This window comes from Cnephaeus nilssonii (assembly GCF_951640355.1).
Source record: "Cnephaeus nilssonii genome assembly, chromosome: 8".
NCBI lineage: Eukaryota > Metazoa > Chordata > Mammalia > Chiroptera > Vespertilionidae > Cnephaeus > Cnephaeus nilssonii.
Window position 1 is genome coordinate 62,427,940 of NC_137079.1, and position 25,883 is coordinate 62,453,822.

Consider the following 25,883-nt stretch of genomic DNA (forward strand, 5'->3'; position numbering starts at 1 on the left):
CTCAAGTATATGTTAAGGAATGTAGGAAGGTGAATAAAAACAAGAGGGGAAAATGAAGCATAATTAATTAATTTTAACTGAAAATTATTAGTACAAAAGCATTTGTAATTCACTTGAAATTAATGTGGAAATAAAGTTAAAATGGTGTCATTACCACTGAATGTAATTATAGAGAAATTCTAGTATGCTTCTATTCTACTGGCCATTAAATTCACTTATAAATACATAAAATGCATCATTATTATTTACTATTTATTATTTTTAATATATTTTTATTGATTTCAGAGAGGAAGCGAGAGGGAGAGAGAGATAGAAATACCAGTGATGAGAGCGAATCATTGATCAGCTGCCTCCTGCATGCCCCCTACTGGGGATAGAGTCCACAACCCTGGCATGTGCCTTAGACCAGAATGAAACCCAGGATCCTTCAGTTGCAGGCCAATGCTCTATCCACTGAGCCAAACCGGCTAGGGCATTACTTACTGTGTATTATTTTGTGAGGAATTTAATATTTATGTATACTAAGAATAAAGTAACTACTTTGTCATGCAACTCAGCACACTATCAAAAAGCATAATGTAATTACATTTAGCTCCAATAGGTAAGTAAAACAAATATAGATTGATTTTACCTTTGTTTTAGTCGTCTTTTGGCTGTTGTGGGAACATTAGCACCATAGCCATAGGAAAAAAGAACCCTTTCAGCCTCATCTTCATTTTCAACTGGAAAACATTAGAAGTGTATAATGTGAAATAGTTTTTTTTCCTTAAAATAAAAGAGGTCATAATAATGAATTAGGGAACCCAAGAACATTTAAAAAGGGCTAATGTGTAATCTCAAACAGGCCATTTGTAAGCAGAAGCATATTTCTTAAAGTATATACTTGCTTAGATTTGTTCCATTTATTTTTAAAAGGTTTAAGGGATTACATCATAGGCCATATTAAGTTTTCTTGTTGTAAAACATAATAATACAGATGTTTTATTCTAAATGATTCAAAGCCTTTTTGCATGAAAATGTTATGTAATTATAAAAAGTAATAACATCAATCTTATTACTTCCCTTCTTTAAAAATAAATGACTATTTTTAATTAGAAAAGATGTTCATTATTTTATCAGTAGAACAACTTTACCTTAACTTGTAATAATGAAATTAAGCACTTAAATAGGATACTCTGAAGAAAATGTGCAGCACTAAGAATGTATTGATGAACTTTTTTCTTAATTATAAAAAAGTTTCAGCGAAACCATTTCCTTCTAAATTCTGCTATTGTCACACCACTTCCCAAAAGGAATTTTAACTAATAGGTTAATATTTTATAGTTAAAAAGTTTAAATGTAATGACAATTTTACTGTAAGTTGGCATTACACATTTAATATGCACTTATTTGTTGATTTGTCCTTCTGTAGTACAGTAAAATTTTTAGGAATACTCCTAAGTGTTTTCCTTCAATTTTGTCCCTATTTTTCAAGGTGAACCAAGATTAGTTTTCAGAGGTAGAATTATTAGTTGTGAGGGACATGTGGAAGCAAGAGATGATATATGCCATTGGCAATATATCAGTTATCATGGCTTCAGATAAAAATTGAGCTCTATGCCGGGCCAGTGGGACTCAACGGTTGAGCATCAACTCAGAAACCAAGAGGTCACTGATTCGATTCCCGGTCAGGGCAGGTGCCGAGGTTGCTCTCTCATCAATGTTTCTATCTCTATCCCCCTCTCTCTCAAAATCAATAAAAATATATTTAAAAAAAACTGAGTTCTCTAATTCAGCTCTATAGGAATTAGAGCTGGCAGTTAGATACCCATCTTATTCTTGTCTCTCTTAAATATGCAGTTCTAAATCTAAAAGGGAAAGGGTAAATTTAGTTAACATCTTAAAAAACCCATCAGCTAGATACTAATGGACATCTTAAATTGGATTTTAATACTTACTGGATTAATAACTTGTGGGATAACTATTCTAGTGATGATTTAATTACAAAAACAATGTACTATACAACATGGTAAATGGTAAAATGCTTTGACTGTAGCCTGGCTGGTGTGGGTCAGTGGTTGAGTGTCGTCCCATGCACCAAGAGGTCACCAGTTCAATTCCTAATCAGGGCACATGCCTGGGTTACTGGCTCAATCCCCAGTGAAGGGTGTGCAAGAGGCAGCTGATCGATGTTTTTATCTGTCTTCCTTTCCCTTCCTCTCTCTCTAAAATAAATAAAAACATATATATATATATATTTGTATTGTTAATCCTCACCCTGTACAAGCCCTGACCAGGGCCCAGGCCGGGGAGGAGCCTGCAACTAAAGTATATGCCCTTGACCAGAATCGAACCTGGGACCCTTTGGTTTGCAGGCCAATGCTCTATCCACTGTCAAACCAGCTAGGGCTAAAAACATATTTTTGTAAAGAGTTATAAGTGTCTTAGGAGCTCAGTGCCACTATTTTCCCCATGCTAAAGGAATTAGAAAGGTGTGGGGAGACTGACACTCATAGAGAAAGTGCAGGAGGGAATTACATGTGTAAAGTCAGAGCAGTGAAGTTGTAGTAATTGTGAGAAAAGTGGCTGGAGTTAGTCTGGAGTACAAAGGTAGTTTAGTTCTAACTGTGAATAGGATTTGTTTGCTAGGCTAAGGAGTCCGGAATTTATTTTACAGTCAATAAGAAATTAATACAGGTGGGAGATATGACCAATAGATTTTTGTTGTTGATGCTAACATTGTAAAAGAAAATTCCAATAATGGAGAAAAAGGTGGCCTAGATTGGTAGCACAAAGAACTCCTCATAATTTACACTAGTAACCAGTTGAGACATGGTCTATAATAGCAATGGAGGATAGAAGAACTTGGTTTCTAGACAACTGAATATGTGTGAAAGTGAAATGAGTTAGTAGATAGAATAAAGGAGGAATCAAGACTGACAAAAACTAGTTGGAAAATTAGACAGGCTTTAACATAATTAATAGAATAATAATACAAGAAAATTAGTAAGGTTCAAGGAGGAAAGAGAAAATATAAATAATAGAAGATATTTAATGACTACAGGAACTCCATACAGAACTGTGGAATCCCTAGCCTATAATGTAATTGAAATTGTGGAAAGAGGTAAGATTATTCAGCACTGAAGAAGATGAGGGGAAAAACCCCTGGGAACTATTAGAGTTAGATAGAAGAGGCAATAAAAGCGATGGAGTAGAAACAATCAGAGGCAAGTGAATCAAGAAGCAAGAAAATGTTCTGAGAAATGTGACAAATGCCTAGCAAAGGTTTCAAGTAGGACAAAAATGGATAGAGTGTCCCTGAATTTGAAAATTAGAAATCTGATTTTCATTTTATTTTTTAATTTACTTAGTTTCTAGACAATATTTGTATTTTTAATAACTCGATGAGATGTTGAAAACTAACCTCAAATATCCAAAAAACACACATATTTGATTATAAAAAGCAATTTAAGTGTAAATAGGATACTGTAATTTGCCAAGGTTACACATTAATAAAGTCTAACCATCTTTATGTCAACTGAAATTAGCTGAATTAGATGGTAATCCCTTGAATTCTGTACACATTGTTGTACTAAAAGAATGTTTTGCTTACACCTTGGAAATTTTGGTTAATCAATAAGTATTCATTAAACAAGGATTAAAATATTCTAACTTCCAATGTGAATGAATAGAGAAGAGCCTAGTTTCTTGATCTTCCAAGTACAGGTAAATATATTTTATTCTAAGACGTTTTAAATTGGCTTATACAATATCATAGCAAAAAATAATTTCTATATTTCTTCTAAAGATTTTAAAGTATTTACACAGATAGAAAAGTTGAAAAAGGTGTACAGTGTACACCCATATACACAATATCTGGATTCTAAATTAAAAATTGTACTATATTTATTTATCACACATCTTTTCATCTCCATATCGACCCAAGAATCTACCTTATTTTTTGGGTGCATTTCAAAGTATGTTGCAGACATCTGCCCTTCAAACATCAACAGTTCCACATGCAAATCATCAATTATACTTTAATATTTATGTACAGTTCTTTTTTTAAGAGCTCACCAATTCTTTTTTATTGTTGTTAATCCTCACCCAAGATTATTATAGTTCTTTTGTAAAAAATAAAATTTACAAATAGCAAAAGGTACAAATCTTAAATATACATATGAAATTTACTTATCAGTATACTGTAATTGTTTTGGAATTTAAAAATAGTTTTACTCTTTCTGATCTTTATACTTCTTTTTTTCTTGTCTTATATTACTGTGTAGGAGCTCAATTACAATGTCTAATATAAGTTATGAAAATATAAATCCTTGCCCTGATGTCTTCTTTAAGGAAGGTTTAATATTTAATACTTAATCATTAGGTATGATATTAGCTATAGGATTATTTGTAGATATTCTTTTTGGATTGAGGAAATTCCTTTTATTCCTAATTTGTTTCCACAGAAGGACATATGCAAAGTTATAGAGCTAAGAAAGTATGGAACTTTCAAGATAATATGCTATGCTATAAAATGGTAAAGCATGAAAAGTAGAAAAATAAATGAGTCTAATCATACAAAAGCCATGCTGAGGAATTAGACTTTACACTGTCTTAAGGTGATAGAGGCATTAAAGCTGATGCATGGTATGATCAAACCTGTATTTTATAAAGATTACTCGGACAGTCTGGCCAGCGTGCTCAGTGGTTGGGCATCGACCTATAAACCAGGAGGTCACAGTTCGATTCCTGGTCAGGGCACATGCCTGGGTTATGGGCTCCATCCCCCGTGTGGGGTGTGTAGGAGGCAGCTAATCAACTATTCTTTCTCATCATTGATGTTTCTATTTCTCTCTCCCTCTCCCTTCTTCTCCGAAGTCAATAAACACACACACACACACACACACACACACACACACACACACACACACAAAGATTACTTGGACTCCAGTGAAGAAACTGAAGATAAATTTGAAAACTATTGCAATTATCAGACCTTGGAAATGGAAAGCAGACAATGAATGGAATGAAATAACAGTTTATCTTAAATTTGCCTATAAATATTACAGTCTTTACAATAAATGTTCCCCAAATAGATTAAAATTTAATGTCAACTTCATTTGAAGTTTAAACCCATTTTTATAAGAAAGCCACTGTTATTTCTCACCTTTGAACAAAAATAATGTACTGTAGTACACATTATACTCAATGGTGAAATGTTAATTAAAAATATTTCCTTAGAGTCAGTGACAACATAGGGAAAATAAATTAGAAATTAGGGTCAAAGATTATAACATAGTAGATTCAAAGAATTTCTATCTGCTGTTTAAGACTCATTCAAATGTTGTCTCCTCTCAGGTATTCCTCACCACCAAGATTGAATTAACTCAGGATCTCTTCTGTACTTTCACCAAGGACTGCCTATCTCTTGCTAATAGCACTTAGCTCACCACTTTAATTATCTGTTAATATGTTTGTCTCTCCCAGTAGACTAAACAAGGAACCCCTAATAAGCAAGCGTTATTGTATGAACTCCATATCCCCAGATCCAGGCATATGTAAGCACTTAATAATCGCTGAATGAGTAAATAAATGAAAAGATAAAATCTGCCACAGTTAACTTATTTTTTTTATGTCAACTACTAGAATTAAGACTAATTTCTAAAATGTAAAATATTCTTTAAAAAAGCCACCAATTATATTTGAAAGAAATAAAACAGTTTTAGAAACAATACCTGGTTCCTTGTGCTGCCAACAACAAAACAAAAACAAAAAAGCTGTGTGTGGGGTGGGGGTGGGGGGGGCAGGGAAGCGAGGGGGTTGTAGGAGGCTTACTTTCTGCAGTTTGCATTATTATTTCATCAAGCTCTTTTTCCAGTTTCTCATAAATGTCTAGCCTCGCCTGATGCTCAGAGTTCTGTGTTTGGAGTTCAGTAATGCGTTTTTCAGAAGAGGACTGGAGACTATAAAATTCTTTAGTTAAAACCTATTAGTGAAAGAAAAAAAAATTTGCAAAGACAGATTAAGTAACAGTTGACAAAAACTCGATACAAGAATATTTTTAGTTTTTCCCCCTCTTTTTAATGATTTGATATGAAGTGAAAGTAGCTCAATTGAGATGACTGAGTAAGTACAATTATTTCTACAGAAAATAATTCAGTTGTTTTTAACTGAAAATTACAAAGCACTTTATTATATAATTGAATAAAAAACAAATTTAAAAACTGAAATAGTTATAGGAGTAAGGCTAGCATTTGCTTGTTAGGATTAAAAATTGCAATAATGCCATACTTACTTGGAGGTCATTTATCTGGAGATCGCAGCCATTTGGAAAAGGCTTAAAAAGCCATGTGCAAAGTGATACACTCATAATGAGCCTTTCAGTTTTCCATCAGCGCTCATTTATCTACCCTTGCTATGCTTTCAGTACGATTTTTGGTTTCCTGAACAATCATAACTTGAAAGCAGCAAATCAAAATGTAAATGTGAAGTGCTACTTGGGACAATATCAGAAAATATCTTTCTACAAAAAAGATAAAAATGATAAAAACAATACAAAAGGCATGGAAATGAAGTTATTTTGTTTAAGAATAAAAATCCAGTATTCTTCAGTAATAATTCATTGAAAGAATCACTATGATGATTATAATGAATTCACCAAAAAAGGAGACATTTCTAGTGACAAAGGGATGTTTTAATGCTTAAATTAAATTCTAATTATCTAGAAAATTTACAGACTAGTACAAACTAAATTATGAAGTGGTATTACACTTGCTTCCCTTCACAGAATCAGATATATTTCCTGAGAAGCAATATAATAGGATTTGGATTTCAATCCTACCTTTGGCACTTATTAGTTGTGATCTTAGACAATTACTTATTCTTTCTAGGTTTACCATAAAATATTGTTGGAGGATTAAAGGAGATGGTAAATTCACAGAGCTTATCAGAGTGCAGAGAACACAGTAAGTGTTGAAAAATACTATTATTATTTTAAGAAGTACAATTATAATAACTTGTATTAAATGGCTCACAGAAATAGAGGTTTATGAATTTAATTACCCTGAATTCTCTGTAATTAAAACAATTTTGAAGAAAATGTATTTTCTCTATTGAAATAAAGTTCATCCTAACAAATGTATGTGATTGAGTGCTATCTATGGAGTGGAAAAAGAATATGCAGAAGACCCTACAGTTTCTAACAAGTAGAAATTACAACTTAATTTTCCTTAATCTATTCTATCTCATTTCCTTCAATGATTTCCATTAAAACTTCTCCCCCAAATAAATTAAACATTATCCCCTATCCTCCAAATATATTCCTTTGGAGGGTGTAGAAAGAATAACATGGGTATAATATTTTTTAGGATGATTTCTAATGTCCCTGATTGGGTCAGCAAAAGAAAATTCAAGTTTTAGCATTATTTCTTCTTGCTTGCTGGGAATTTGGTTTTTGGAGACTTATGAACTCACTGGTGTCCTAGTACATGGATTCGTGCACATTGAGAGGAAATTAATTAGAAGGTGGCCGGTGGGGTGGGACTGGGCAAGATGGGGCGGACATGCCCTAGAGCCAACCTCCCACGGTCCTGCCCCCGGCCAGCAGCACCTGGGGCGGGGCCAGGCCTCGAAGGGCGTCTGCAGAGTGAGCAGGGTCCCTCCAGGAGGTGGGGTCCTCGGCTTGGCCTGCGGGGATTGGGCCGAAACCAGCAGTCTGACATCCCCCAAAGGGTCCCGGAGTGTGAGAGAGCACTCTGCAAAGTTGCTGTCACTCGGCAGCTCCTGCATTGAGCATCTGCCTCCTGGTGGTCTGCACATCATAACTACCAGCCGGTCAGCCAGTCGCTTAGCCTTTTATATCTATACTAATAATAGCCTAGGTGGCGTCATGCCCTCACATCGTCACAAGATGGTCACATGCACAGCAGAGGTGGGGCCTGGCGGCTGCTCCGCGTGGTGAGGCCTAGGGGTAGAGGAGGCTGGTCCTGGCGGAGGAAGTGGGTCGCAGCAGAGATGGCAGTTGTGGACAATCAGGTTGGCAGGGGAGGGCAGTTGGGGGCGATCAGGCCAGCAGGGGAGGGCAGTTGGGGGCAATCAGGTGGACAGGGGAGCAGTTAGGCGTAAATCAGGCCAGCAAGGGAGCAGTTAGGGGGCGATCAGGCAGGCAGGCAGGCGAGCGGTTAGCAGCCAGTGGTCCCGGATTGTGAGAGGGATGTATTCAGACATCTCCCGAGGGGTCCCAGATTGGAGAGGGTGCAGCCCGGGCTGAAGGACCCCCCACCCCGTGCACGAATTTCGTGCACCAGGCCTCTAGTATATAGATAAAGAAATCACGACACAGTGAAACAATCTGGGCCTTTCACATAGTTCATTCTATTGGGATGTAATTCATTAAGAATCTGGTTGCTGATGGCACCTATTAACTCCACTGATAAATGAGAGGAGTAGTAAAGACAGTGTTGAATGACTGTCCCCACAGCATAGCTGATATTTTTCATCCATATCCCACTTCCCCCAACCAAAACAACAAAAAACACACAAGAAGAAAAGCTGCAGAAATAAATATCTAAAGAGATAAAATAGTTGAAAATAGGGTATTTCATAAAATATTATTTTAAGATGAGATTTTAAAAATAGTACTAAATTGAGAGTTATAATTTAAAATTCTCTCTTCATGACATAGAGGAGAAATCCCCAGAAACTTCTGATCAGAGATATCTTCCAATACCTCTGTACCCCATGGAGGAGAATTCCCTTTCAGTATGGATTTGTCTGAGTGACTGCTCTAAACAAATTCACAACTGTTTCTGAAAAGCCAAAGAACTTTATTACTAGACCTATGAAAGGCTATTTTATTAAAGTTTCTTCAGGAAAAAACAATATATACACATTTGAGCTTAAACATTAGTATATAAAATAGGTCAATTGCTTTTAGGACTCCATTAAATACCAAACTCTCAGTTGATAGTTCCTCCCTTTAAATAATGATAATACAAAATTACAAAAAATTATATCTATCTATCTATCTATCTATCTATCTATCTATCTATCTATAATCTGTAATAAAAATTATAGGCCAAAAATTACTTTTAAAAAGATAAAATGTAAAAAGCCAGTGTTTTAAGAGCCTTTACCAATTGATAACTAAGACAAAATAAATTGTCCGAAAGTTATAAATTCATGACAGTGTTGGGTAAAAGCCACAGAAAAGTAAATAATAATTGTAATATGAAGGGTACTCTTTACCCTTCACAAAATATTTTTCTGTAAATTCATTTTAAATAAGAATTGTCTTAGAAACACCTTCCAGTATTTCAGAACAACAACAAAAAAAGATTCAAACAATGGTACTATATTAGCATTCACCAAACCACTCATTCACTCATAAAATATTTGAGCATTCACCATGAGAAAGCAGTTAGGCATTGGTGATGCGATGATAAATGAACAGTCCCTGCCCTCTCAAGGCTCCTAGTTTAACAGAGGAGAAAAATGCACAGAAATTCCCCTAAAACCTGTTTTATCAACCAGAGATTTCAGGATCACAATATTTCTTACAAAGGTGTTTCTCCACATGAGACATTTACACAAAGAAACACCATAATTACTATTCAGCTGCACCCACAGACCAAATGGGTATATCTATGGGAGAGCAGTTTTCACACTGCAAGTTGCAACCATTACAAGGTCATGAAATCAATTTGGATTGCAACCAGCTAAAAATAAAAAACAACAACACATGGTTTAGAAAACATCAGCACTGTATGTTGTAAAGTGTTGTTTAGTGAAAGAAATGTTTGTTTCAGAAGTATCCAGAGAAAAGAAGTGTTTCTCTATTTTCCTATACACCCTGCTCCAAGACACACCCTTAAGCACAGTCATGCAATATGAAAAGAAAAAGAAATTATGAAATTTAAAGCATGGAAAACATAACTTGCAAAAGATGAATTCCAAATCAGTTAGTCTAATACAGTCTTGTCGAAAATATATGGAAGAATCTTCCATAGTAGATTATGACTGTGGCATTTTCCTGAAGAAGGTATCTGAAAAATGCTGAACACTGGTTTGCTTTAGCAGTGGACACAATCTACAATTTTTCTTATGTTTTCTTAAATATGTATGTATGTAATATCGTTTTATGTTTTCCCTAGGGCTTTATTTTCTAATAAACCCTTTATTTTGTTAATCTTAATTTTACTTACCAAAGTACTTTTCAGAAATGAAATCTCTGAGATATTGTAATGAATACTTACACTGCTAGCTAATTAATCATGATAATGACATTACTGAATCTTTCTTTTAAAAATATATATTTTTATTAATTTCAGAGAGGAGGGGAGAGGGAGAGAGAGATAGAAACATCAATGATGAGAATCATTGATTGGCTGCCTCCTGCACACCCTCTACTGGGGATCGAGCCTGCACCCTGGGCATATGTCATTGACTGGAGAAGAACCCAGGACCCTTCAGGCCATAGGCCCATGCTTTATCTACTGAGCCATAGGGTGACCTTACTGAATCTTTCATTCAATATTTTTAATGAGTGTTTCCCTCACATCTAAAATATTCAAAAACATGACTGCATGTAATCATACAATGCATGAATACAGCAAAATATAAAACTTATACTAATTGAAAATCTTTTAATTATCTATTACTAGACATTTAAGTTATTTCCAATTTTTACTGTAATAAATAATACTGTGATATATATCATTAATATAAACCTTTAAAAGCACAGCTTATTATTAAATTCCTTTAACTAAAATTACTGGATCAATTTTTTAAGGACATTAAACAGATTACCATGTTGTTCTAACTGCATGAGATTTCCCATTTAAGGATGCTCTTCCCAGCACTTTAAAAACAACAAACAGGCCTATATAAAGGTTAAAAAAAAGGTTAAATTTGCATTTCTTTAATTATTTCTTATCAATTTGCATTTCTTCTTTTGGAAACATTCCATTCCTTCTTTCCACCTATTTATCTAGAAGAGGAACGTAGGTCCTCTTGATAAGAACGCTTTTAAAAATAAGGACAAATGCGGAGCAAAAGGAACCCCTCGTGTATTGCTGGTGGGAATGGAGACTGGTACAGCCACTGTGGAGAACAGTATGGAGTTTCCTCAAAAAACTAAAAATGGAACTCCCATTTGACCCAGTGATCCCACTTCTAAGAATATATCCCAAGAAACTAGAAACACCAATCAGAAAGGATATATGCACCCCTATGTTCATAGCAGCACAATTTACAATAGCTAAGATTTGGAAATAGCCTAAATGTCCATCAGCAGATGAGTGGATTAGAAAACTGTGGTACATCTACACAATGGAATACTACGCTGCTATAAAAAGGAAGGAACTCCTACCATTTGCAACAGCATGGATGGAACTGAAGAGCATTATGCTAAGCAAAATAAGTCAGTCAGAGAAAGATAAACATCACATGATCTCACTCATTTGTGGAATATAATGAACAACATAAACTGATGAACAAAAACAGATCCAGAGACAGAGAAGCATCGATCAGACCGTCAAACCTCAGAGGGAAGGCAGGGGAGGGTGGGGGAAAGGGGGAGAGATCAACCAAAGGACTTGTATGCATGCATATAAGCCTAACCAATGTACACAGGCACTAGGGGGGTGAGGGCATGAGTGGGGGTGGGGGGGTGGGGACGGCAATGGGGGGATAAGGACACATATGTAATACCTTAATCAATAAAGAAAAAAAATAAAAATAAGGACAGGCCCTTTCTCCTACATAACACAAATATTATTTATAAAGCTCAATATGATATAGACCTTTACTTATGGAGCTCACCTGCTATGCTATTGAAAGAAAAGTTTGTACATGTACCTCCAGTTTTTTCTGGTATTTTTCACATTCCAACTGACATTGCGTGAGATTCCTTGCAGTTTCCTCTTGTATAAGCTGAACACGCTCACTTTCAAAAGATTTTAATTTACTTTGATGGAGAAATTCCGTTACTTTGCTTTCTGTACTAAGTTGTAGTTCTCTGTACCTGAAAGAAGAAGTATGGCTATGAGACTTTAAAGAAATCTTGATGATTTATATAAACATAAATATTACTTCTATTTTTCCACACCCCCATTTTATTATGCAGTTAATAACATTTATTCAGCAAAGCTCTTGTAAATAATTTAGACAGGCATATGTATGAAAATATGCTAAATCCAGAGAATAAAATATACCAATTAAAACTTCCTCTAATGCCCCTTATTTTCATTCCTTCCATCCAAAAGTAATATTGCCAGTTTATTATTATTATTTTGTAAGATTTTAAAAATAAAAAATGGTAAGAGCAAGTTTCAGTTATATTGCTTAAAATGATTTAATTTCTATATATTTTACAAACCTTCTTAAATCTACAGCATTGCCTCCAAGCTTGCTATTTCATTCTAAGTCTAATCACAGATGGAGAAGAATGGCATAAAATATGTACATTAAACTGCAAATTCTTAAGACACTTATGAGATAAAATTTTAAATCAGTAAAGCATATATATGCTTGGATATTATAAGAAAACATAATGTACAAATTACAAAGTGTAGAGGGCCGTCTGGGAGACACCTGGGCATTTCCTTAATTATTATCAGCTGAACTCAGGGCGTAGGCCGAGTCACACCCTGGGAACATACTTCCCCAATCATAGCAGCCCAGGTGTAGGCAGGGGTGGGACTAGATATGTAAATCTAGGCCTTTAAAATAAACGTGCTGCGTGGCTTGGGCGCGACCTGCTGCCTCTCCATCAGAGAGGATGGCGGCCCACCCAGCTCCCAGCTTCATGAATCTATTTCTGCCTCTTGGTCTCTTTCTTTCTTTAATTTCTTAGTCCCCAGCTCCTCCACTCAGCAACCGGACCAGAACCTTTTCCGTGATGGCGCGGAAAAGAGAGAAATACCACTACAACAAAGATAAATATATACTGAGTGGCCAGATTATTATGATCTCTGAACGCATAATAATCTGGCCACTCAGTGTGTGTGTGTGTGTGTGTGTGTGTGTGTGTGTGTGTGTGTATTAGAGGCCTGGTGCATGAATTCGATATATTAGAGGCCCGGTGCATGAATTCGTGCATGGGTGGGTTTTGGCCAGCCTGGCCAGGGGGAGGGGACATGGGTGGTTGGCCGGCCTGCCTGCTGGTCGAACTCCTGGTCGAGGGGACAATTTGCATATTAGCCTTTTATTATATAGGCTATACACTGAGTGGCCAGATTATTATGCGTTCAGAGATCATAATAATGCGTTCAGAGATCATTCTTCATTTCATAATAAAATTAGTAATAAAAATATTTCCACTTTACAATATAAATCATCACATATTGTAAATTTAAAAATGCTTTAGGTGGATTATGTTCTAACAAAAAGCAAAACACAGACACATTATACCTTTTTAGAGCTATTCTGAACCCAGGATAATCTGGCCACTCAGTATATAAGTACAAGTAGTCTACTACAGAACAGATAAGGTACATTCTTCATTTCATAATAAAATTAGTAATAAAAATATTTCCACTTTACAATATAAATCATCACATATTATAAATTTAAAAATGCTTTAGGTGGATTATGTTCTAACAAAAAGCAAAACACAGACACATTATACCTTTTTAGAGCTATTCTGAACCCAGGATAAGGCTAAATATGTTACTAAAATTCATTTATTCAAATGTTTAGCTAGTCCATATGCCAAGTAAATATATATACAATGGTAGACAAAAATTTTCCCCCTTAAAGAATCTGGTTTGATTGGGAAGACAGGCAAATAAACAAGAAAATTCGACAGAATATATTAAGTGCTTCATGAGGATAATTCCTGATTTCAATGGGAACATATAGGAAGGAGGCCTAAATTGGTTTGTATAGGTGTGCGTGTGTGTGTGCGTGTGTGTGTATGTCAGAAGGAGGTATGGGGTGGGAAGTATTCTAGGAAGAAGAAACAAGGGTATGGGTATGGTAGGGAAGCAGAGAGCATACTGTTTAATTCATGGTATCTCGCTAAATCCTTACAAAAACCATATTAGGTTTTGCAGATGAGGAACCTGAGGCTCAGAGATATAAAATATTTCTTTAACAGGAAGAAACTGCTAGTATATTTTAGGTTGGGTTTCAAATCCAGCTATATTTGACTTTATAGCAATGACCTTTCCACTATTGCATAATATATTTTTTCTTTAAAAAAAATCTTTATTTTTGAAAATATTACATACTAGGAGCCCAGCGTGCGATTTGAAATCAAGTCGCTGGTCTGGCCCTGCCTCATTCCCCGGGCTTGGCAGCAGCCGCGGCCGCTGCCAGTCCGGCCCTGCCTCCCTCTCCGGCCTTTGAAGCAGCTGCGGCCGATGATCAGGCCCTCCCCCAGCACAGGTGAATGGAGGCCCTTGCTGCCCCGCCCCCGATACTGTGCGCGCACCTCCTTCTGTCCGGTCAACCCATTACGGCATCCCGGTTAATTAGCACATTTCTCTATTATATATATAGATGTCCCCCCCATTGACCCCTTCTAGCCCAGAGGCTTCTTACACTATCTTCATATTTTTGGATTCTTTTTGCTCTTCTGATTGGGTGTTTTTTGCTTCCTCATATTCCATATTGTTGATTTGATTCTCAAAATCCTCTACTCAACTGATGAATCCCTGTAAATCATTATTATTTCAGTTAGTGTATGCTTCATTTCTGACTGGTCCTTTTTCATATCTTTAATGTTCTCATTAAGGTTCTTGAAATTCTCACTAAAATCCTTGAAATTCTCACTAGGTCCCTTGAAGCTCTCATTAATTCCCTTGAAGCTCTCATTATGTCCTTTGAAGCTCTCATTAAAATCCTTGAGCATCCTTGTAACCATGGTTTTGAACTTTGTATCCAGTAGTTTGCTTGCTTCTATTTCATTTCGTTCTTTTCCTGGAGATTTCTTCTATTCTTTCATTTGTGATGTTTGTCTCTGCATATTTGGCTGCTTCCCTGTGTTTGTTTCTATGTATTAGGTAGAGCTGTTGATGTCTCCTGGAATCGGTAGAGAGTCCTTTTGTAGTTGGTGTCCTGCAGGGCCCAGTGGCTCAGCCTCTCCAGTCACCTGAGCTGGGCATTCTAAGTGTGCCCGTGTGGGCTGTGTGCACTGTCCTGTTGTAGTTGAGCCTGGCTTGCTGTTGGCGTCTCTTGGAGGGATTAACCCCCAGGCCAACTGGCTGTGAGGACAAACTGTGACCACAGTGGAAGAGCTGTTGTGCAGGAGATACCCCTATGGAGCAGGACTTGCTTTAGTGCTCTCTGGGGCTTTAGTGCTGAGTCTGCCCCTTGAGTGTGACACTCATAGATGTGGTAGGGTTGTAATATGTCATGGTCTGAAGCTGACCACAGGGTGCACTGGCTCTGAGGCCTCCAGGGAGGTGCAACATCAGTTACTTCCTGTGCTCTGCTTGGGGCTACCCCTACAGAATGATTTGCAGATGGCTACTACTTGTGCTGGGCTTGGAGATACCCAGGAGAGGCCAAGCTGTGAACCAAGGCAGGCTTCTGCTAGTGCTGGGCCTGGAACCTCTTATTGAAAGGTATGGGGCATGCTGCTTGTTTGAGAGATTTCAGAAAGTCTGAAGGCCTCTTATTGAAAGGTATGGGGCATGCTGCTTGTTTGAGAGATTTCAGGCCAGCTGCTGCTTGTTTGAGAGATTTCAGAAAGTCTGAAGCCTGAGCCAGGATAGGCTATTCATATGGAAAGACCACTGCAAACAGCTTGAGTGGGGATGCAAATTGGAGTCACCAGAGCCAAGTGAACAGTGTGAGCCAGGTTGATGGAAACTCGGATATGGCAACTGCCAGTCGGCTCTGTGGCGGGGGAGGTCTTAGCATAGGAACAATGACTTCTGCCAGAACTTTTTTCTGGGAGAAAGCTGCCTCCCAGTTCTTGCCCTGATGCCAGACAATTTAGTTCCAACCTGAATGTCCCTGAATCCTTCAAGATGCTGCCCAAGCATTGGAGCTCAGAGGGAATGAATTCAAGTAAGTCTGTGCACTGGTCCTTTAAGAGGAACACTTGGGACTCCAGCAGCCTCTATGTCACTCAGCCACAATCCCTGCTGGTTTTTACAGCCCGAAGTTATGGGACTTCTCTTTCCGGTACTGGAACCCTGGGTTTGGAGGCCTGGTGTGGAGCTGGGACCTCTTGTTCCTCACATAGACCTCTGCAGCCAAGATATCACTCCTGATTAAGAAAATGCTGTACGTGGGTATTGGACCCACCTTTTCTGCACCTCCACACCTCCTACCAGTCTTGATGTGGCTTCTTTAAATCTCTAGTTGTAGGACTTCCATTCAGTCAGATTTTAGGCAGTTCTTAATGATGGTTATTCTGTGGTTTAGCTGTAATTTTGAAGTTTCAAAGAATGTTCTCCAGATCCAACCATGCTGTTGCAAATGGTAAGAATTCCTTCTTTTTTACCACAGCTTAGTATTCCATTGTGTAGATGTACCACAGTTTTCTAATCCACTCATCTGCTGATGGGCACTTAGGCTGTTTCCAAATCTTAGCTACGGTAAATTGTACTGCTATGAACATAGGGGTGCATATATCCTTTCTGACTGGTGTTTCTAGTTTCTTGGGATATATTCCTAGAAGTGGGATCACTGGGTCAAATGGGAGTTCCATTTTTAGTTTTTTGAGGAAACTCCATACTGTTCTCCACAGTGGCTGCACCAGTCTGCATTCCCACCAGCAGTGCATGAGGGTTCCTTCTTCTCCGCATCCTCGCCAGCACTTGTCATTTGTTGATTTGTTAACGATAGCCATTCTGACAGGTGTGAGATGGTACCTCATTGTCGTTTTGATTTGCATCTCTCGGTTGATTAGTGACTTTGAGCATGTTTTCCTATGTCTCCCCATTGACCTTTAGTTGGTGAACTGCTAGGCTGTGGATCTTGTAGTATTGATTTGGGTCTAGGCTCTCCTCCTCAGCACTCACATCTTTGTCAGTGGTGTGGTTGGTAGCAGCAGCACTGGCCTGGCTTAGTTGTTTCTCACTGAGTTTCTTCTGCCTGGCCTCCTCCGCTTTCTTCTGAGCTTTCAGGCATCTCTTTAGCTCATTTTTGGCTCACTGCTGTCCACATTCACCTTAGGCCCTTGCACCACAGCCATCTCTCTGGAGGCCCAAACTGAAAGCTCATTGTCCCATGGGAGAGAAGCAGTAAAAATTATTTCACTCAAAAAGTGTATTAATTCCATATTTTAACTGACATGAAAATGTCCCTGTACTCTGAGAATAAGTTGTTTTATAAATGTATAAAACATGTGAAATCAATACCTAATTTGTATGCTAAGCTATAGAAAACACTAGACACATTACTAAAATAAATTCTGGATAAGTAATTTAGAATGTGATATTGACCTTTAAAATAATTTGTTTTGAAAAGATTAAACTGCAAAGTTTGCCTTCTTATGGATTCAGGACATTGTGAATAATTCTGAGATCAATGCAAACTCCAAATAAGAAATTAAAGATTTAGCTTTTAGATTCCATCTGTTCTTATTCATTATATGGCTCTTGAAAGTCACTTTTAGCACTATTCTTTCCTTATATTAAAAAGTTAAATAACAAAGTAATCATCTAGAAATCTCAGAATACTAAGTTTAATAAACTGAAAAACCTAATGTTAATTCTATAGATCAAATGAAATTTGAAAATACTGTTTAACAAATTGACAAAACAAATGACAATTCTATAAATCAAATGATAATTCTAAATGATTAACCTATTCCCACATTGTTTATACCATGAAAAAATCTCCCTCAAATTATTATGTCTTTGTACTAATTATCATTTTAATTTGTTAAATTGAATTGTTAAAATGCTGAAGAAACATTAGAGCTGCAAAAACAGTTCCAGCAGCGAGGAGTGGACAACAGTAGCATAACTTGCGAGTTTAAGGTAACTCCCTCTTACTTGTTTTGCAAATATAACTATTCACAGTTTACTGTGTTGACTCATCTTCTCATTTTATCCTCTTAATGTGAACATCTTATTTAAATTAAGTCAATATTATTTACATGTTAACAACTTTATGTTTGATATTGTAATTCACCACAGTAAGAGGTCAACTTTCCTATAAAGTTAAATTATAATTAGAATCTCCAATTATTCTCACAAGCATCTCATCCCAGGCCCCAAATTTGGCTAGATCATTCTTTATGCTACATTTGAAATTGGGTTCTTCTAGTTTTCTTAAGACTCACTCAGATGTCACATACTACTGGAAAATCTATATATACAAAAGGCTAATAAGCAAAGTGTCCCCTTAGGGAGTTTGATTGCTTGCTATGATGTGTGCTGACTACCAGGGGGTGGTGCGGATTGAAGTAAGGCCCTGGCCGGCAGCCAGCAGCCGGGGAAGGAAGGCCCTGGCCAGCAACTGGAAGGCTCCGATCGGCTCTGATTGCAGGCCAGGCCTAGGGACCCTACCTGTGCACAAATTTAGTGCACCAGGCCTCTAGTAGTGATATAAAATCCTAGAATTAAATGCTTGCTCTTAAGGAATATTCACTGCAACAGATTTGGGGGCTGAATGTATAAGAAGAAGACAAGTTAAAAGCTGAAAATCAGCTATTAGACAGGGAGCTACAAAGATGTTAATCCTTAAGAAATGCTCGCAGGCAATGGTGAATTCAATTTCAGGTAGCATGGCGTGTTTTATGATGCTGAGAAATAACCACAGGAGAGACATCTACATGGCACTAGAATTACAGGATTGGGAGAACTCATTCGAACAGAAGCAATAGATAAAACACTAAATAACAATAAGTTTTCATAACAATGTTTACCTCATCAATCTTTACATATGTATTATGGCAAAGGCTTTGCTCATTGCACTCTAACGTATTAAACCAAGAAATGTATATAGTTTATTCCCAATATCAACAAGGTTATCATCGAATAAGAAAGTGAAAGACCCACAAGATTATTAGCCTTTTATTTAATCTTAGTTTTTTATTCCAATGAGAAACAACATCTGATCTTTCAATTTTGTCCACAAAATATTAATGGTTTCCCTGATATTAAAACTGGATATTAATTCTGAACCCAATTATTTAATCTCATTTGGTAGATAGGTATGCCAAGGCAAAATACTCAAAATGTATTATATTCAGTGGTAAAGTTCCTGTAATCACCAGGACCAGGAAGTGGTCCTTTCAGCAACAAATTTTAAGAGTTGCTCCAGTTTGGAAGCAAGGAAGTGGATGAGGCAAGGCATTTGACTGTGTACAGGAGGACAAGTGTGTGAAGATAAAGAGTACAGAAAGTAAAATCTGGACAAGAAAGACTGGTAAGGGAAGCTAAGCAAAGTAATAGGATTTCCAGTTACTGGTAAGGGTTCAGGGAAGGATTTTTCCAGTAGTTAGGCATTAGGTAGATGAACTGGGCAGAAACTATTAAAGGGTTCTCTGGGTCAATACAGAGAAAACACTGTGGTCTAGAAGAATACATGGGAGGAGGTAGTCATGGCTGAACCACTAAATCCTTTGTGTGAGGAGGGTAATTTAATTCTAAATTCTGAAGAAAATGGGACAGAGACTGCTGATAAACTTTCATCATGTAAAAAGAGTGCTTTGAAACAGAGTTGGGCCTAAATCTCCAGATGGAATACCTTGGGTGGATGGTGGATTTCGCTGTGGGACATTGGAATCAACAAGGGCAGAGGCTGACATCTCTACTCCACTGAGAATCAATCTTCCTGACAGGTATTTTAGACTCCTCTTTTACCTTATTTTTTTAATGAGGCCTTCCTGAGTTTGATATTCAGTCCCCTAAATTATTCATTTTGATTGAGCTAATAACTAATCCACACCTTAACTACTTTGTACCTGTTATTTCAATTTCAGGGGGATACACTCATTTTCATTTTGTTTACAGAATTTTAGCTATATTTCTAGACCTGTACCATATATTCGAAATGCCTCTGGATGAGTCATGGAATGATAGCTAACCAAATCCTAAGATTCACTTACTCCAATTAAGAACTGAGAAAAAAACTGTTTGAATTTTCTCCTCCTGTAGCTGAGGAAAGCCAATGGTCTTAGGTTAAAATACTAAACCACTGACTTTGCAAGTGTCTTTAAAGTTTGTTTCTTGTTCTCAATAGTATATCTATATCTATATCTATATCTATATCTATATCTATATCTATATCTATATCTGTCTATCTATCTTAGATCTACATCTAATATTATATTCACTAATATTCTACCAATTACCTAACTAAAGCATAATGAGTATAAGGTACAAGACACAATACTTTTTACAAAAGAACATATTTATTTCTTCTTAAATATTATTTTATATAGGGCAAACTTTTAATTTATCAGGATATTTCATTACTCTAAGAAAGATATTATGAGAGGGAACCAAGATGGCAGCATAGGTAAACGCCAGTACTTGCCATCTCCCACAACCACATCAAAATTACAACTAAAACACAGAACAACCATCATCCAGAACCACCTAAAAGCTGGTTGAATGAAAGTCCTACAACTAGAGAAGTAAAGGAGAAAGCATATTGAGACTGATAGGAGGGGTGGAGGCGTGGAATGGGCTGGACAGGCACCCATGTGTACTGCTTTTTTAATCACGAGGGAGATTATTTCTGCGGAGGCCTCCCGTGAGGAGCAAGAGGTTCCATCCCTACACCAGACCCCCAGACAAGCTCCCAGAGCTGGGAAGAGAAGTCCCCACAACTATGGGCTGTAAAAACACTGGTGCTCAGTGACCCAAAGGCTGCCAACAACCCAAGTGTCCTTTTTATTATTTTTTTAAAATAAATCTTTATTGTTCAGATTATTACAATAGTTCCTCTTTTTTCCCCCATAGCTCCCCTCCACCCGGTTCCCACCCCACCCTCTGCCCTTACCCGCCCCCTGCACTGTCCTCATCCATAGGTGTACGATTTTTGTCCAGTCTCTTCCCGCACCCCCAACACCCCTTTCCCCTCAAGAATTGTCAGTGCACTCCCTTTCTATGCCCCTGATTCTATTATATTCACCAGTTTATTCTGTTCATCAGATTTTTTATTCACTTGATTTTTAGATTCACTTGTTGATAGATATGTATTTGTTGTTCATAATTTTTATCTTTACCTTTTCTTCTTCTTCCTCTTCTTAAAGAATACCTTTCAGCATTTCATATAATACTGGTTTGGTGGTGATGAACTCCTTTAGCTTTTTCTTATCTGTGAAGCTCTTTATCTGCCCTTCAATTCGGAATGATAGCTCTGCTGGGTAGAGTAATCTTGGTTGTAGGTTCTTGCTATTCATCACTTTGAATATTTCTTGCCACTCCCGTCTGGCCTGCATAGTTTCTGTTGAGAAATCAGCTGACAATCGTATGGGTGCTCCCTTGTAGGTAATTAACTTTTTTCTCTTGCTGCTTTTAATATTCTCTCTGTCTTTTGCTCTTGGCATTTTAATTATGATGTGTCTTGGTGTGGTCCTCTTTGGATTCCTTTTGTTTGGGGTTCTGTGCACTTCCTGGACTTGTAAGTCTATTTCTTTCACCAGGTGGGGAAAGTTTTCTGTCATTATTTCTTCAAATAGGTTTTCAATATCTTGCTCTCTCTCTTCTTTTGGCACCCCCATAATTCGGATGTTGTTAGGCTTGAAGTTGTCCCAGAGGCTCCTTACACTATCTTCATATTTTTGGATTCTTTTTTCTTTTTGCTTTTCCAGTTGGGTGTTTTTTGCTTCTTTGTATTTCAAATCTTTGACTTGATTCTTGTGATTCTCTAGTCTGCTGTTGGATCTCTGTATATTATTCTTTATTTCAGTCAGTGTATGTTTAATTTCTAGTTGGTCCTTTTTCATATCCTCGAGGGTCTTGCTAAATTTATTGGCCTTTTCTAGAAAATTCTTGAAAAACCTTATAACCATGGTTTTGAACTCTATATCCAGTCGTTTGCTTTCCTCCATTTCTTTCATTTGTGACCTGTTTCTTTGTCTCCGCATTTTCGCTGCTTCCTTGAGTTGATAGAGTGGCTTTGTGTGCTAGGTGTCCTATAGGGCCCAGTGACTCAGCCTCCCCAGTTACCTGAGGTGGACACTCTTGGTGCTCCCCTTTGTGGGCTGTGTGCAAGTCTTGTTGTAGTTAAGCCTTGATTGTTGTTGGTATCACAGGGAGGAATTGACCTCCAGGCCAATTGGCTGTGAGAATCAGCTGTGTCTACGATGGGAGAAATTCTGTGCTGGAGACACCCTTATGAGACAAGACTTGCTTCAGTGGGGCTTTGATGCTCACTGAGTCTGCGCCTTTAGTGTGTGCCTTTTGAATCTGAGGAGTTGTAATCTGGATGGTCCCATTCTGACCCCTGAGAACACTGGCTCTTGGATCTCCAAGGAGGTGCTAATTTAGCCTCTGCCTGAGGCCACCCAGCAGGAGCTACAGAGAGATCTGCAGATTCCTCTTCTTTGTTTGGGGTTTGGAGGTGCCCAGATGAGGCCCAGCTGTGAAGCAATGCAAGCTGCTGTGGGGCCTTGGGCCTTCTTTTGGATGTTCTGGGTCTCTCTGACTAAGCTGCAGTTTGGTAGGTAAGATTAGAATTCAAAGGACTAGGCTATTCATATGCAAAAGCCTCTGCGCTCAGCTTGGATGGGGCGGAGTCTCAGGGCGGAGCAAACAACAATGGCTTCCCGTCAGCCCTTCCCTAAGAGGCCCCTGAGTCTCAGGGTCCTTCGGTAATCGCTGCAAGCACCTCTGAGAGAAAGCCCCCCTCGAGTTTCGCCCGTTGCCAGACAGTCCAGTTTTCCCCCGTATGAGTCTGGGTCCCCAGTCTCACCAGTAACTGGAATTCAGAGCAGTCGGGAGCTTGTGTCTCCCTCCCGATTGAGAAAGCCAGCCGTGTACTCAGTTGCTAGCCCTCTCCACGCACGCGCCTCCCTCTCCGGGTGCGTGCCTCCGTACCTCTGCCTTCCGCAGCTCCTGTGAGTCTCAGTGTGCTTTTCTCTTTCCTTCTAGTTGTAGAATTTCCATTCAGCCAGCCTTCCTGTGGTTCTGGATGATGACCGTTTTGTCTTTTAGTTGTAGTTTTGAAATTGTTGTGCGCGGCAGCAGTTTAGGTGTTTACCTGTGCCACCATCTTGGTTTCTCCCAAGTGTCCCTTTTAAAGGGCTGGCAAACGAACTAAAATTATAAGGTCCCACTTCCTCTGAGCTCCAGCGCCAAAAAATGTTGGGGGACCCAGACATATACCAGGAGGAACTGGATTGTCTGGCATTGGGGCAGGAACTTGGGAGGAGCTTCTCCCAGACTGGATTGCTTGTTCCTGCGTTGGGACCTCCCCTGTTGCAGGGCTGACTGGCACCCATATCTGAATTTCTATCAGCGTGGCCCACACTGTTTGCTCTGCCCTGGTGACTCCCTGAGACCCCACCCCATCTAATTTGCAGCCCACCCAAGGTTTTTGCAGAGACTTTTCCATATGAATGGTCTGTCGTGGCTCAGGCTTCAGACTTTGCTAAAATCTCTCAAACAAGCTGCAACTGGCATCAGTGTGGCCCAAACCTATCAATAAATGTCCCAAGACCTGGCACCAGCACCAGCCTGCTTTGCTTCACAGCTGGGCCATGCCTAGGTACCTCTAAGCCCAATACAAATAGCTTCTGCAGGGTGGCCCCAGTCTGTGGCTGACTTTACATCTCCTTGGAGCCCCCAGAACCAGTGTACCTGGTGGACAGCTTCAGACCATAGCAAATTACAACTCTACACACCTACAAGCACATACTCAAGGAGCAGACTCAGTGAGCATCAAAGCCCCACTGAAGCAAGTCCTGTTCCATATGGTTGCTTTCTGCACAACAGCTCTCCCACTGTAGTTGCAGTGGGTCCTCTTCACAGCCAATTTGGCCTGGAAGTCAATTCTTCCTAGAGATATCAATAGTAATCAAGGCCCAACTACAAGACTGTGCACACAGCTTACATGGGCCCACCTAAAGTTCCCAGCTCAGATGACTGGAGAGGCTGAGCCACTGGGCCCTACAGGATACCTACTACAAAAGGCCACTCTACCAATTCTAGGAGACATAGCAGCTCTACCTAATACGTGGAAACAAATACAGGGAAGCAGCCAAATATGCAGAGACAAAGAAAGGTCTCAAATGAAAGAAACGAAACCAAGCAAACTACTGGATACAGAGTTCAAAATCATGGTTATAAGATTACTCAAAGATCTTCATGAAGGCTTCAAGGGACTTAGTGAGCCTTTCAAGGATCTTAGTGAGAATGTCAAAGACATGAAAAAGGACCAGCCAGAATTTAATCATACAACAACTGAAATAATTTACAGGAATTCAACATTAGAGTAGAAGATTCCAAGAATCAAATCAATGATTTGGAATATTAGGAAGCAAAAAACACCCAATCAGAAGAGCAAAAAGAAAATGAATCCAAAAGTATAAAGATAGTGCTAGGAGTCTCTGGGACAACTTCAAGGGTACCAACATATGCATTACGGGGGTGGTAGAAGGAGAAGAGAGAGTGCAAGATACTGAAAATCTATTTGAAGAAATAATGACAGAAAACGTTCCCTTTCTGATGAAAGTAATAGACTTACAAGTCCAGGAAGTGCAGAGAGTCCCAAACAAGAGGAACCCAAATAGGCCCACACCAAGACACATCATAATCAAAATGCCAAGGGTTAAAGACCATGAGAGAATTGTAACACACTGTGGATGGATCACGAGAATTCTTGCTTCATATTACACAGTGTTTTACAAAGTATCATACTTTAAAAAGATATTAGCTTGTAAGAACATGTAATAAATAACTTCAAAATGCAATGGGTATTTAATTTTAAAGTGTGCCTTTAACATTTATGTAAAATGTTTTTTTGTACTCGTTCAATAGAAACTTATCTGGCCACTGGGTAAAGCTAGCAATAAAACTACAGGTCTGCAATGTGTTAAAAGCAGCAAGAGAAAAGCAGTTAGTTACCACCAAGGGAGCACCCATATGACTGTCTGCTGATTTCTCAACAGAAACTATGCAGACCAGAAGGGAGTGGCAAGAAATACTCAAAGTGATGAGTAGTGAGAACCTACAACCAAGATTACTCAACCCAGCAGAGCTATCATTTAGAATTGAAGGTCAGATAAAGAGCTTCTTAATCAAGACAAAGCTAAAGGAGTTCATCACCACCAAACCAGTATTACATGAAATGTTGAAGGAAGAAGAAGAAAGAAGGAGAAGAATAAGAAGGAGAATGAGGAGGAGGAAGAGGAGGAGGAGGAGGAGGAGGAGGAGGATGAGGAGGAGGGGAAGAAATAAAATATATGAACAATAAAATGGCAATAAATACATACCTATCTACAATTGATTCTAAAAATCAAAATAAACGAACAAGAAATCTAATAAACAAAATAAACTGATGAATAAAATATAATCAGAGGCATGGAAACATGGAACAGACTGACAAGTCTCAGTGGGAAGGGGGGTGGGAAGAGATTAACCAGAGGCCTTATATGCATATATGCATTACCTATGGACACAGACAATAGGGTGGTGAAGGCCTGGGGGTGGGAACAGGTTGGAAGGGGGCAATGGGGGGAAAAAAGGGGGACATCTGTAATACTCTCAACAAAAAAATCTTACCTGATATGTATGAAATATGGTTTCCCACATCCTCACCAACATTTGTTATTATCATATATAAAAATGTTTGCTATGTACATTATATGTGAATCATCCCTCCAAATAGATGTCCTACATTTTGCCCTGATATTATAACTTAAATTTTTCCTATGCTATTAAACACTTTTCATAACTATTACTTTATTGTCCCCATAATTTTTTATTCTTAATTATTATACTACAGTAATACATTTAGCTTCTCCCCAATTTCCCACACTAAATAGC

General features: G+C 38.2%; 1 protein-coding gene across 4 annotated transcripts in view; it reads right to left on the reverse strand.

The window, feature by feature from the left end:
* The window catches only part of PIBF1 (progesterone immunomodulatory binding factor 1), a 213,295-nt gene that overhangs the window by 87,893 nt on the left and 99,519 nt on the right, over positions 1-25,883 (reverse strand). For all 4 annotated transcript variants that reach the window (XR_013813899.1, XM_079779469.1, XM_079779468.1 and 1 more), the window contains exons 11-13: positions 11,836-12,001; positions 5,815-5,965; positions 632-722 (exon numbers count right to left, since the gene is read on the reverse strand). Coding sequence is in view for 3 of the 4 variants with exons in the window: in XM_079779469.1 (XP_079635595.1) it covers positions 632-722; positions 5,815-5,965; positions 11,836-12,001 (408 nt within the window). In the remaining variant the exon portion in view is untranslated. The remainder of the gene's footprint in view (positions 1-631; positions 723-5,814; positions 5,966-11,835; positions 12,002-25,883) is intronic.